This window comes from Platalea leucorodia (assembly GCF_965183815.1).
Source record: "Platalea leucorodia genome assembly, chromosome: 3".
In the NCBI taxonomy this organism is placed as follows: domain Eukaryota; kingdom Metazoa; phylum Chordata; class Aves; order Pelecaniformes; family Threskiornithidae; genus Platalea; species Platalea leucorodia.
In genome coordinates this window covers 39873625-39887535 of record NC_138825.1, presented here as the reverse complement: position 1 = coordinate 39887535, position 13911 = coordinate 39873625, and the positions used below count along the sequence as shown (strand labels likewise).

The following is a 13911-nucleotide window of genomic DNA, read 5'->3' as shown; positions in this document are numbered from 1 at the left end:
ACAACAAAGCGCAGGGGGAGACTCCTGGGGAACCGCGTGAAAGCGTCTGTCACTAGAGATTTTCAGACAGGTTAGACAGGCATCTGTCAGGAGCGGTTCAGACATGGCAGATGCTCCCGGGGAGAAAGGGCCGGCGAGCAGGATTCACGCAGCTGCTTCCCGCGTGACCTGCTGCGAGCCTCTGGAACCCAGGTGAGCAGCCTGGCCGAGAAAAGCAGCGAGACACGAGCGTACCTCTCCGCGCCGTGCAGTCGCGAATGCTCCTTACCATCGTGGCTTTGCGGGGTCGCTGCTTCTCCCCAGCGCAACGGGAGCTTCCAGCTTTTGCTGTTGAGCGAAACACAAATAGCTGCTGGAGTTGTGGGGGAAAGAGAGGATTTCATTTTACTTCTAGGTAATAATGAAGGTCGTCTTTTTGACTAGCAACAGCCCTCAGCTCATCTACATTACCTGTGCTGAAACGCTTATGGCAATAACCCCTAGTAATGAGCCCTGCTCATCAGGAGGGAGGATGTCTGCTGTGGGACCAGTCACGATGGCCTCTGCCTACAAACGTTGTGCCTTGAACTGCTGGGCTCCGAAACCCCTTGGCCGTATCTCGGTATGCTTTTATTTGCTCGTCACGGTACGTTAAGCCCCCCGGAGAGGCAGCACCTCTCCCTCTTTCCTCGCTGCCGGAACGAGAGCGAAGGTCGCTTCTCCCCCGGCCGCGGCCGAGGCACCGGCGGGCCGCGGGTCTGCGCTGGGAGCGGGGCGGGGCTGTGCCGCCGCCGGGCCCGGCCGGCCCGGAGCCCCGCCCGCGGCTCGGCACCGCCAGCCCCCCGTCGCCGCAACGGCCGTAACGGCCGCCCTCGAGCGGGCCTCGCGCACCGCCCCCGCCAGCGAGGGGCGGGGCCCGGGCGGGGCCGCGCGGTACCGGCCGCTGCCTGGCGCTGACCGGCGGCTCGGGCGGCTCCTCTCCCCATGGCGGCCGGCGGCGGCGGCGGGGCGCCCGAGCGGCCCTACGAGCTGGTGGTGTTCGGGGCCTCGGGCTTCACCGGCCAGTTCGTGGTGGAGGAGGTGGCGCGGGCGGCGGCCGGCGGGGAGCTGCGCGGCGGCCGGCGCTGGGCCGTGGCCGGGCGGAGCCGGGAGAAGCTGCAGGCGGCGCTGGAGCGGGCGGCCGAGAGGCTGGGTGCGGGCCGCGGCGGGGGGCCGAGTGGCGCAGCGCCGTGGCGCTGTCCGGGGACGGCCGATGTCGCCGGTGTCCGGGAGCCGCCCGCGGGCGGCCGTGACGGGAAGGGCCGGGGGGCGAAGCGGGGCGAGCCCCTCGCCGGCGGGGCTGCGCCGGGGAGGTGGCGGCTGGGCCCGGGGAGGGAGGAGGCGGGCGCGGCGGGCGGTGTCGGTGACGGCGGTCTCCGGTGCGCAGGGAAGGCGGCGCTCGGGGCGGAGGTCGGCGTGCTGCTGTGCGATGTGGGCGACGCGGCCTCGCTGGCCGCCATGGCGAGGCAGACCCGGCTGGTGCTCAACTGCGTGGGGCCGGTGAGTGGGGTGATGCGGGCGGTGCTCCCGCGGCGCCCGCCGCCGCTCCTCGGCTGCGTGCGGCTCGGCTGCCCGCCGCTGGGAGCTGCTGCCCTGCCGGGAGAGCTGCCGCTGGGCTCCGGAGCTCCGGGAGCCGCCCAGGGGCGGCGTAGCCTTTTGAAACGGACCCAGGAGTGCCCCCGCGTCCTGTCGTCGCCTGAAGGCTTGCCACCACGGTTTCTGGTGGTGCCATTCACGGAGGAGTCTCACGGAAGTACAGCGGGTGGGGGTGGCGGCTAAGCCTTTCACAGGCAGCAGAAGAAACTGCCTGTAAAGTGGGGAGGAGTTTTGGGTTGGGCCAGGATGTTTCGCCTGGTGCCGGGGTTGAAAATGGAGCTGGGAAGGAAGCCCGTGACCTCGCCGGTTTCAGTCCTTGGCCCCTGTAAAACTTGCAGGGGCAATGTTGCCGGCGCGCTCGGAGGGGATCAAAGTGGGAGAGCTGGCAGTTGGGTCATGGCAACGTCTGTGAAATGGGGAGTATTTAAGTAGAGAATATGCTGATAGGATGAGTGCAAAAAGCGTAGGTTGAGATTGGATACGTTAAATTGGCCTCGGCGATCTGATCTTACGAGAGAAATAGCGGTGGAGTAGTCTGTGCAGCAAACTCCGTTATCAGCGATGAAGTTTGTTGCGCTGTTCCTTCTCCCCACCCCCCAAAACTACAAGTCCTGTTCCGTCTTTGCCCCGCTGAGCCAAGTCAATAGCCAGCAAGTGTTTGCTTTTATCGTAGGTACGTATGTTTTCGTTGGAGCACCTTGGGTGAGCTGTGGCGTGTGGGTTTTATTTTGTTATGCGTGGTGGTCTTTCCTTCTATAGTATAGGTTCTTTGGAGAGCCTGTGGTAGAAGCTTGTGTTGAAAATGGTGCAAGCTGCATCGACATCAGTGGAGAACCCCAGGTATGTGACGGTAGGAAAATGCTGCCTTATGTCAAGGATCTGTTAAAGGAGCGTTTGTTTCGTGTGTTTCCTGTTTCTGCTCGTGTTTTTTGAACATGAAGACAAATTCTGCCCCCTGACCTAGGGTTTTAAGATGCATTAAGTATTTTAAGCACGTTAATGCGTATGAGTTGTATAGCTCTCTTACCTTTAGACGAGGGGCTCTCAGGTTCTCTCTGGAAATGCAAAATTTTTGAACTCCGCTGGAAGTCGCGGTTGTGAGTCTACGCAGGAATTTTGCGTAGATCACGTTTCTTTGCGCTGCTGTGACGCTTTCGTACCATAAAACGGGCATATCGTGTATCTGTCTTAAAGATGCTTGTAAGGGGTGTGAAGTACGTAGGGGGCTATGATATGACAGTATAAGCACTGGTGGCTGATATTGGGTGTGGCCAAATACGGCGTTCTGCTTAAAATGTTTGTTCTGACTGTGTTTTAGTTTCTGGAAGGAATGTACCTGAAATACAACGAAAAAGCTGCGGAGAAGGGGGTCTATGTCGTTGGAAGCTGCGGCTTTGACTCTATACCAGCCGATATGGGAGTCCTGTACACCAGAGACCAGTTGCAAGGTGACTTAAAGTTAAGCGTTGACCTTATGCTGAAAAAGAAATGCAGATGCCGCTTTCACCTGGTTTCCTAAAGCAGCAGTGCTTATGTGGAAACTCTTTCGGTGCCTCTTTTCATGTGCCCTTACCAGCTGACCAGTTTCAACCAAATCTGGTAGATAAAAACTTAAAAGTACATCATATTCCCGTTAGACTGGAGAAGATCGGTCGTGAGGTAGCGGAGGGATTCAAGGTAACGTTGCTCACTGCGAGACCAGAACCTTCGGTCGTCAGCAGCGGGCTGTTCAGCCAGCGCGTGGACGTCCCTAGGCAAGCCTCCGCGCGCTGCCTCTTCTGCAGTGCGAATCTTGTAGGGAAGAGACAGTGGGGACAGGAAGGCTGCAGGAGAGGGGTGGCAAATTAGTGGGCAATGAGGTTTTGTAAGTTTTCTTTTTCTACCGCAAGCACTGAGAAGCCGTTGTACGAGTGTAAGTAGACAGACAGTGCCATGCAGTGCCTTTTGCTTTAGGAGCAGCTAGACAGTAACTGAAAGAGGAAAAATACATTTGAGAAAAGATGTGAGGTGATTTAACTCTGTGCGAGTAGTACTCGATCCTCATCTCAAATGAGGTTCCCGTGTTCGTCAGGTCTGACGTTCATTTGGAAGGGCAGATAAGAGTATCCACATGTTTTGCTTTTGTATGCTATTGAAACTGCTATTAAGTGGGGTTGCTCTACATTGGAGTGTGTCATCAACGTTTGGTTTACGGAAGCGTAACCTGGATCGGATGGGAGGGAGAGGAGAGGCATGGAAATGAGTATCTGGTTGCTCGTGGGGTTATAATTTGATGTCTGATACTTGTTTTGAGTGAAGATGTCTTTTCTCTCTTCCTATTTTGACTTTATGGTGTTATCACCTCTCTATGCAGTTGCTTGCTATATTGAAATTGGCCCATACAAGTGCCGTTTTCCAATCTCAGAAGGAACTGAGCACGGCAAACCCAAGCAGAATTGGGAGGAGTTGTTTTGTTTGCTGTTCATCACAACTAAGCAAGCATTCTTTGCAAAACACAAGCTATGCTAAAATTCAGTGGTTTGGGATATCTTGTGTGTTTTGGGTTTTTTGTGGGTTTGGTTTGTGGTGTGGTGGGTTTTTTTTGTTTTGTTTTGTTTTGTTTTTGTAGTTAAGGTCTACCAAAATGCCTAAGTCTGTCTCGGTTTTCACAGCCTACATCATCCTTTATTTTGAAACTTGGAGGAAAGCTGAATATGGCTCTTGGTAGCCTTTTCCTTTTTTTTTTTTTCCTTGATTATTTACATTACCGCATTCACTAGGTGAGAGAAATGAAGAACGTAATGAGTGAAGATAATATTTACTATTAGCGACCCTTATTGAGGTACTTTACGTAAGAAGTTTGATACTTGCTAACTAAACTAGCCGTGGAACTTAGTTTATTTTACTTTGAGGTAAAGATGTGACTCTGCCTTTGGGAACGAACGGCTGTGTATTGGCAGTTGGAGTAGACGATGGCCGTAGGTCCATTCCAACTGAAATCGCCTGTTCTGTTCTATATGCCAAGTAATGTTTTCTCCTCCCTTAAAGGTACCTTAACTGCTGTCGAAAGCTTCCTGACGGTGAAATCTGGGCCTGAGGTTAGTTGGCTTACACCTTCTTGGAAGGTCGGAGGTATCTGTGATAACACCGCCGTAGCCCATTAGAATAACTGTCGTTACATTAATTGAGACCAGGGAACAAGCTGGCGGTTCTTTGATGATGAGTCTGAGAACTTCAGGAGCTAGTAAAAGTATCCCAAGCAAACACCCTTTTGTAAGGTTCGTGTGCATAGGCTGTCTACCCAAAGCTTGTTGTGTTAAGCTGTTTCAAGAAAGACTTAGTGTTTGCAGAGGTGTGGGAGGGATTCACACGCAAGTAAACTACCACAGATGCACAGTGTGTCAGTATACTTCAAGGCATGTAATCCTACTACATATGTGTAATAATTGTAATATGTGTAATATATGTAGTAATTCTGAGGTCCTTATTAAAATAATACATGAAACCTTTAGATACTGAATTAATTACTGTTTCGTGGTCTGTCACCAGGGTGCTGGTGTACATGATGGGACCTGGAAGTCAGCTGTTTATGGCTTTATGGATCAAGACAACCTGAGGAAGCTTCGAAAAAAGATAGGATATGCCCCTGTTCCAGTAGTTGGTGCAAAACTTAAAAGAAGGTATAAGAAGTGTAAGATGTGAAACATGCTGTCTTCTCACAGTTCCAGTATTTATTATATAGATTGTGAACGTATTGTTTAAATACTGAAGAGATGCATTTAGGACGTTAGTATAGCATGAACACGTCGATGCTCGTCTAGTAGAGTTGAAGGTAAGTTTGGTCTTACTGACTTGTTTGTATTTTACTGAAAAAAGAACATATCCCAGCATTTAGTGGGTCTCAAAGTTAACTTGTTCTGAAAGGCTTCTAGTGACGTGGCAGACTTTTGATTTCAGAGGTGGTCAGTAGAACGGAGAAAAGAAATGTGAGGAGAAAGTTATTTTGATGATGAAATCCATCCTTGCTGTAGTGCACGGAATCTTGAGTTGAGGCAGGGATAAATTTGGAAAGGTTTGCTTTCAGTGAAAAGAGAGAATGTCATAAAAATGCTTGAGGAAAAGCCAGTATTGGTAGGGCCGTTACGATCCGTTTCTTTCAGTTTGCGTGAACATGTGAACGTTTTCTCTGACTTTTTTTTTTCCCATTTGCAGAGGACTTGTGTTTTACAGTCGGGAATTCAGACAGTACTCCATGCCATTCATGGGATCTGACGTTTCCGTTGTGAAACGGTCTCAGCGTTATTTGCACACAGAGTTTCAGGAAACACCTGTAAGTTACTGTTCTTGGTATACTCTGTCTTTATTACCGTTTTCAACAAATCTTTCCTTTATGTGATAACTGTTCTTGGTGCAGATCTGGGTGGTAGCGTTTCTGGAGTTAGGTTAATAGTAATGACCTGCGACGTGCTTTTGCTTCTGTAAAGAAGGCGGCTTGTTGTCTTGACCACCTTGGGAAGCTGCTTGACCTGATGTGGTCCAGGTTCTTCTGGGTGCGCTGGCCTGTCTCGTTCTACCCGGTACCCTGCCTGATGAGCTTGCTTATTGCTGCTAGCATAATAGTGACGAGAGCCTCTTGTAGGGCTCTCATGCTGTCTGATTTCTGATTATGTATTTGTAGGGAATGGAAGCCTTGAGTCACAGAAGTATTTGAAAGGTAGGCTTCATGATTTTCGGGAACGATCAACAGACTAAATTCTGTTCCTGTGCAGAGGCTTTTTTTGTTGTGTCAGTAGAGCTTCTAGAGCATCGTAACCGTAGTGTGTGTAACTGTAGTCAGGTCACTGTAGAGTAGTAAACATTCTGAGAAAGCGTTCACGTGCTGCTCACTTGTATCTGGAGACTTCTTTGACGCTTGGGTCTCTGGTGTGCAGAGTAAAGGCGATGTGAAGTGGTGGTGGTGGAAAAGGCGTTTAGGTTTTGTTTTCCGTGGTTTCCTGAGAGGAGACCAGCACCAACAATCTGTATGACAGCCGTGCAGAGCCACAGGCATCAGTTAGGAGGTGAAGGTGAGGCAGCGCTCTAAAAATATACTTGGGAACTACTAACGCGAAAGGCTTGCCGTTGCTGTTCCGGAATTCTCAAGTAAGGTCTCGGTTTCTCTTGAACTAAAGCACAAAGAGGAGGAAAGGAAGATCTCGGGAAAGAAGCCTGAAATCGGATACCAAAACACATCTTTCTTTAAAGTTTTCCACTCTTGTTTACCATGCTCGCTCCCTCGCCATTCTGTACTTACATTGCCTTCTCATGATGAATTATAAAGTGAAGCATCAGTCAGAGAGTTGTTTAGAACGAAGACGATTGTTTAAGGCCCTATTTGAACAGCGCTCCCTGGTATCAAACAACCGCATGCGAATTTGGAGGTAGACTTGTTTTTCCAAATGAATTGATGCAAAAACTTTCATGTAAATACTATCACTGGAAATATGTTTTTGCCTCAGGTGCAGTATGGTGCTTATGTGAACATAGGTGGTCTGGGCTCTGTTATCAAGCTGATGTTTGCTGGCATTTTATTTCTTCTTCTTGTGAAGTTTAGCTTTGGAAGAAAACTTCTGATAAAAGTAAGTGTTCAAAACACAAAAGAATTAAGTGTTTGGAGTCTGTCCCCTCCGTCCCCCCCAGCTAACTGTTGGTCTTTTTTTTTTTTTTTTTTTTTGGTCTCCCCCCGTTATGCCCCTCCGTTGCTATATAGTACCCGGAATTTTTCTCTGCTGGACGCTTCACGAAGAAAGGACCAAGCCAGAAACAGGTAACTGACTGTTCTCCATCACAATTACTGAAGAAATCTGTTATGGTAATGGTGGAATAGTAACCTGGAGTCAGCTGCTTAGTCTCAAAGAAGTAATTTCTAAATGCACATAGTGCGTGCCTGTTCAGCTAGCTTTGACTATGTAAATAATCATGCCTTCTGCTATTAGACAACAAAGTAGGTGGGACTCCTGTGAGGAAAAAGTGGCTCGTGTTGCTGGGTCTGATGTATTTACCTGGGTGGCTCACGGCGCTCAGTCTGTCGAAGGTGATGCCAGAGGGAGACTGAGTAGCAAAAACCCAGGACTGAAAGCACTGAGAAGTAGTTGGACTTTAGAACAATAAGAGTTCCAACAAAGTGGAAGTGATTAAAAATTTAGGTTGTACCTTTTAAGCAATAACTGAGAGTAACTCCTCTCATGTTTAGATAGTTCATGGTATTTGGCATAATGGAATACTTGTATTTACTGCTTGTGCTTGCGTGATATAAGTGAGTTACTGTTTTGGTGACCACGCTTGTCTTGTCCGCTACAGATCGACGGAACCTCTTTTACAATGACTTTTTTTGGCGAGGGTTACAGTGAGGGGCAAGATCCCCAGAATGGCAAACCGAATGTAAAGATCTGCACCGAAGTGAAAGCACCAGGTATGTATGTTAGTAGCAGGGAACTGCTTTTGCCTCGCGTTCCCTGCTCTAAAATAGGTTTATGGTTCCGCTGCTATTCCTTCCACCCTCGAGGAGCACTTGCAACATGGACAAAGACAAGAGCCTTTACCGAGTATTACCTTGGCTTCTGGCATTCATTGTGACCAGGTTTTGGAAATAGCCGATGCATTTGCGTTCCTGTCATTCTCTTTCCTTCTGACCTTCCCCGTTTCAATTTTCGTTTTTGCAGAGTGCTTTAAGGATAGTTTTCAGTTGTTACAGCCTGGACTTGCTACCTGTTTATTTCCAGTCCCCTGTGAGAGAGCTGAAACAGATCTGGGACGGTATCATTTCTAGCTGGAACATACTCGTGTTCAGATCATCCCTTTGAGGGGCGATGACACCTGAAGTAAAGTTAGGAGAGAGCAAGGATGCATATTCAGAAAGGAGTTAGCGAAGCACAGCTTCTTTAAATAACTAGAGATGTAGCTGAACACAGCAGTCTCACAGCAAAATTCTGAATTTAAGCCTTGCTTAAAAAGGGAAAGCTCTTGCTGTCACAGAGAGCCCTCTGTCACTGTGAGGTGATCGCTCATGGTGGTTGTGTGGTTATAGGCCTGTATTTGAAGCAGCGTTTGTCCAGATTAGATCTTAAGGACTTCACCAGCTACTTGGGATGACTACAGGTAAAAAAGCTGTTCTTAAAGGGGGAAGGCTGTTTCATTGCCAAAGAGATGATTCTTCAGCGTGCTGTAGGGCAGAGCAAGATACAGTCTACACTTTAACACGCTGTACGTTGTTTGGTTTTTTTGTCAGATCCTGGCTATGTTACTACATCAATTTTAATGGTGCAAGCAGCTCTGTCTCTTCTGGAAGATGCAGCTTGTCTGCCTAAGCAGTAAGTACTTGCCCATGCAGAACAGCTCAGTCTTCCTTAAAGCTTCTGTGTGCGTATGTTTCTCTTGGAAAATGCAGGTGTGGGAACCCTGTGGATTTCTGTGTTACCTGACCCAAATGGCTGTGCAAGGGAGATACTTCACCACAAGCTGATCTAAAGCCGCTTACTCTTCATCTGCCTTTCAGTTTGAAAGGATGTAGTCGTAGGTTTTTGGTAATGCTTTTGCCGCATCTGTTGCTCTGGTGTCTATATTTTCAGTTAATGGAAGGGTTTCTATTGAGTTTGGATGCAGAAGCGAACCTCTGACTATAACCAGCTTGCCAAATTCCTCGTATGCTCTCCTGTGGGACAAAGTGGCTTTTTCTTTCTTAGGCAGGAAGGCACATCTTTGACTTCAAAAAAAGGGGTTGTCATTCAATTGCTGTACCACTAATGTTTTTCTCTGTCGATTTTCCTTGACAGGGGTGGTGTATATTCTCCGGGAGCTGCCTTCTCTAAAACAAAACTCATTGATCGCCTCAACAAACACGGCGTTGAGTTCTCTGTTATCAGCAAGCCTGAAGTCTGAAGTCAGAACGTAACTGTGGGAACTAACACCTTTCCTGAGTCTAACTCCAACAAAACTCATTTGGCTGCAAAAGCCTAGTCATAAAATAGGTTCACTGTGCTATTGTCTACAGCAGAAACGGAAGAAAAATTGAGTTAAAAAATCATAATGCTATGTGCTGTAGTGAGCAAACCCATAAAGGGTATTGAGTTTTAATTCACAAGCCTATTAAAGCAGTGACTTACTGGGTACTAGTTCTAGAATTTTGTTTAATCTTTCCATCTACGTTTTAAGTTATTACTTAATGGAACCACTATAGTGTTTGATGCTATATATATATATATATATATATATTTGCTGTATCAGTAGAGCTTCTAGAAGCTCTGAAAATTACTCTGAGATATACAAAGCTCTCCATCTCCCTCACGTTCACCATCTCTATTATCAGGCAAATCACATGCAGACTGTTGCTCTATAGTAGCATAGCTGTATTGAGGACTGCCTGATGGAAGCAGTTCACTATGTGGTGATGTTTCAGGGGCTTCTTCCGAGGTTTGTGCCTTAACCGCGCAATCTTCAAGAACCTAAAGTTAAAAAATGGCTGTGAATGCACTATTGATTACCAAACGGACTAACTTCCAGCTGAGCTAGATGAGACTGAGGACAGCGAAACGCTGCCTTTCCTTTCAGATCACCACTGACTGTAAAGTTAGAAACATCCAGCGCACTCTCTACTGGAGAGAAAAGTTTATGCGTTTAAGGGATGGAGAACAGAGTATTCAGTCTCTGCAATCACGTGCTCCATTTCTGATATTTCTGTTCATGCCTAACGATTTGCCACCACCCGTGAACAAAGTGAGCAGTTTTACAGTGCAAGCTGTATACACAACTGGCAGTCGTCATCCCATCGCAGTACTTTCGGGACTGACTACGGATCCACACAGAGCGACCGACTCTGCATCTAACAGGGAAAGATACAATCATGTAAGATACAAAGTTTGAAGTTTCAGTCGTGACAGTTGTGACCGCAGCACTTAGTCAAACTAACTGGCCAGGTATCGCATCCCACAACTCAACGCTGCGCGCTAAGGAATCACTGGGATTGCCTGAGACGACACACGTATTCTGCGCTGCCGAGGCGAGTGGCTCCGGGGCCGGCACAGTCAGCAGCGGAGGGCTCTGGCGTGGTGCACAGCGGGGTTTCCCGAACCCGGGGAGCCTCGGGGGAGCCGAGAGAGCTGCCGGGGGCTGGCAGCTGACAAGACCTGGCCGGGGCCAGGAGCGATGGAAGCCAAGCTCGCCCCCCCCGCCCCATATAAAAGAAGCCCCCGGGGAGCGCTGCCAACCAGGGCGAGGTGGGGCAGTTTGTGCGTCAGGGCGCTGAAGCTCTGCCAGCTCGAGCAGGGAGCAATGGGCTCCACTGACGCAGCTGCCCAGACAGAGGTCTGGCGGGAACACGCTGCCACCCAGGCGTCAGGCTGCAGGGTGTGGCCTGCTCTTAATGCCAGTACCGGCCGGCAGCAGTGAGCACGCCTGTGGGAGGTGCGCCCAGCTCGAGGGACGGCTCCTCTTGGAGCTCCGGGAGGAGGTGTGTAGGCTGTGGAGTATCAGGGAGAGCGAAGGAGAGAGAGAGACTGCTGGAATCGCACCTTCCCTTCCCTGAGGCAGGCCCAACATGCAGACAGGACAGATGACCCAGAGGATCCCCTATCCTCTTTCCGCCTGGCTGAAGGCAGCGACTTAAGGGACAGGGGGCAATGGCGACCAGTGCCTGCCCGGCGCAGCAGGCACGTCTCCTCTGTGACTGCCCCCCCTTCCCAGGTGCCCTTGCATGATAGGTATGAGGCTCTGCAAGTGGAAGCAAACAATGACGAGGGCGATGGTTCATCCGGCTCAGAGGTGTTGCCGAGGTTAAGTTGGCCCATGTCCTGCATCAAAACGGCTTCCATAAAGAAAAAAAGATGTCTCATTGTCACAGGAGACTCTCCTGAGGGGAACAGAAGGCCCAATATGCAGACCAGCCCCACTTCTTGGGGAAGTCTGCTGGCACCCGGGTTAAAGATGGGAAGAGAACGCTCCCTACCCCGGTACGGCCCTCGCATTACTATCCATTATTGATTTTTCAGGTAGGCGGTGATGAAGTTGCAACAAGTAGTCCGAGGGCAATCAAGAGAGACTGCAGGGCCTTGGGATGACTGGTTAAGGGATCAGGAGCACAAGTAGTGTTGTCTAGCCTTCCAGAACTGGAAGCCATTGTGCAGCAGGAAAACTATGACATAGTTGCTGTCACGGACACATGGTGGGATGGCTCACAGAGCTGGCGTGCTGCGGTGGATGGCTATAAACTCTTCAGAAGGGATAGGCAAGGAAGGCGAGGCGGTGGGGTAGCCCTGTATGGAAGGGAATGTTTTGGTGGTCTAGAGCTTAATGGTGGTGATGACAGGGTTGAATGTTTATGGATAAGAATCAGGAGGAAGGCCAACAAGGCAAATATCATGGTGGGAGTCTGTTACAGACCACCCAACCAGGATGAAGAGGCAGATGACATATTCTATAAGCAGCTGGGAGAAGTTCTCACAAGCGCTAGGTCTTGTTCCCGTGGCGGACTTCAACTTACAGATATCTGCTGGAAAAACAATACAGCGGGGAGGAAACAGTCTAGGAGGTTGCTGGAGTGTGTGGAAGATAGCTTCCTGACGCAGCTGGTGAGGGAGCCAACTAGGGAAGGTGCCCCGCTGGACCTGTTGTTTGTGAACAGAGAAGGGCTGGTGGGTGATGTGACGGCTGGAGGCCGTCTTGGGCCTAGTGATGGCAAAATTATGATAGAGTTTATGATTCTTGGAGAAGTAAGGAGCGGGGTCAGCAGAACTGCTACCTTGGACTTCCAGAGGGCAGACTTTGGCCTGTCTGGGAGCCTGGTTGACAGAGTCCCTTGGGAGGCAGTCCTGAAGGGCAAAGGAGTCCAGGAAGGCTGGACATTCTTCAAGAAGCAAATCTTAAAGAAGGCGCAGGAGCAGGCCGTCCCCGTGTGCCGAAAGACGAGCTGGCAGGGGAGAAGATCGGCCTGGCTGAACTGAGAGCTTCAGCTGGAACTCAGGAAAAAAGGAGAGTTTATGACCTTTGGAAGAAGGGGCCACCAGCTCAGGAAGATGGGTGAACAAGGATGTCGTGAGGTTCTGCAGGGAGAAAATCAGAAGGGCCAAAGCCCAGCTGGAACTTAATCTGGCTACTGCTGTAAAAGACAACAAAAAACGTTTCTACAAGTACATTAGCAACAAAAGGAGGGCTAAGGAGAATCGCCATCCTGTATTGGATGTGGGGGGAAACACAGTGAGAAAGGATGAGGACAAGGCTGAGGTACTTAACACCTTCTTTGCCTCAGTCTTTAAGAGTCAGACCAGTTGTTCTCGGCATACCCAGCCCCCTGAGCTGGAAGACAAGGGCGGGGAGCAGAATGAAGCACCCATAATCCAAGGAGAAATGGTCAGTGACCTGCCACGCCACTTAAACACACACAAGTGTATGGGGCTGGATGGGATCCACCCAGGGGTATTGAGGGAGCTGGCGGAGGTGCTCACCAAGCCACTTTCCACAATCTATCAGCAGTCCTGGCTAACTGGGGAGGTCCCAGTCGACTGGAGGTTAGCAAATGTGACGCCCATCTACAAGAAGAGCTGCAAGGAGGATCTGGGGAGCTACAGGCCTGTCAGCCTGACCACGGTGCCAGGGAAGGTTATGGAGCAGATCATACCGAGTGCCATCATGTGGCACATACAGGACAACCAGGGGATCAGGCCCCGTTAGCATGGGTTTATGAAAGGCAGGTCCTGCTTGACTAACCTGATCTCCTTCTGTGACAAGATGACCCACTTAGTGGATGAGGGAAAGGCTGTGGATGTTGTCTACCTGGACTTCAGTAAAGCCTTTGACACCGTTTCCCACAGCATTCTCCTGGAGAAACTGGGTGCTCGTGGCTTGGACGGGCGTACTCTTGACTGGGTAAAAAGACCGGCTGGATGGCCAGGCCCAGAGAGTTGTGAATGGAGTTAAATCGAGTGGGCGGCCGGTCGCAAGTGGTGCTCCCCAGGGCTCAGTACAGGGGCCAGTTCTGTTTAATATCTTTATCAATGACCTGGACGAGGGGACCGAGTGCACCCTCAGTAAGTTTGCAGATGACACCGAGTTAGGCGGGAGCGTTGATCTGCATGACTGTTCCCAACGTACTGCTTCCAAAAGGACTGTGCATACAATAACCCCACGCATATTGAAAATATCCCCCAATGTGAATCCAACAGTGTTTGTGTTAAACACTTTGGTGGTTTAATTTTAAACAAAGTTTACAGGCTTTACCACCCTGGGCTGCAGAACACAAAGGAACAGGACGAACCACCAAATCCAGCAATCTGTTGAGATACACAATTT

At 49.8% G+C, this 13911-nt stretch overlaps 2 protein-coding genes across 2 annotated transcripts in view; one reads left to right on the top strand and one right to left on the bottom strand.

Moving 5' to 3' along the window:
* LOC309588294 (protein ELYS-like) overlaps window positions 1–13911 on the bottom strand; it is a gene marked incomplete at its 3' end in the record, with an annotated part of 58994 nt that overhangs the window by 19146 nt on the left and 25937 nt on the right. The window lies entirely within an intron of this gene.
* Window positions 916–9732, top strand: LOC309588156 (saccharopine dehydrogenase-like oxidoreductase). Its single transcript, XM_082307079.1, has 12 exons — window positions 916–1171; window positions 1406–1518; window positions 2374–2454; window positions 2933–3062; window positions 4642–4691; window positions 5143–5273; window positions 5806–5923; window positions 7092–7211; window positions 7343–7399; window positions 7933–8044; window positions 8861–8942; window positions 9405–9732. The coding sequence occupies exons 1-12, from the start codon at window positions 964–966 to the stop codon at window positions 9508–9510; spliced, it is 1308 nt and encodes a 435-aa protein (XP_082163205.1). The 5' UTR covers window positions 916–963; the 3' UTR covers window positions 9511–9732.

Bases quoted from the DNA above. Each gene is read 5' to 3' on its own strand.
- LOC309588156 (XM_082307079.1), top strand. From the start codon at position 964: ATGGCGGCCGGCGGCGGCGGCGGGGCGCCCGAGCGGCCCTACGAGCTG. The intron at 1,172-1,405 runs GTGCGGGCCGCG...TCCGGTGCGCAG, and splicing joins GCGGGCGGCCGAGAGGCTGG to GGAAGGCGGCGCTCGGGGCG. The intron at 5,924-7,091 runs GTAAGTTACTGT...TTTTTGCCTCAG, and splicing joins CAGAGTTTCAGGAAACACCT to GTGCAGTATGGTGCTTATGT.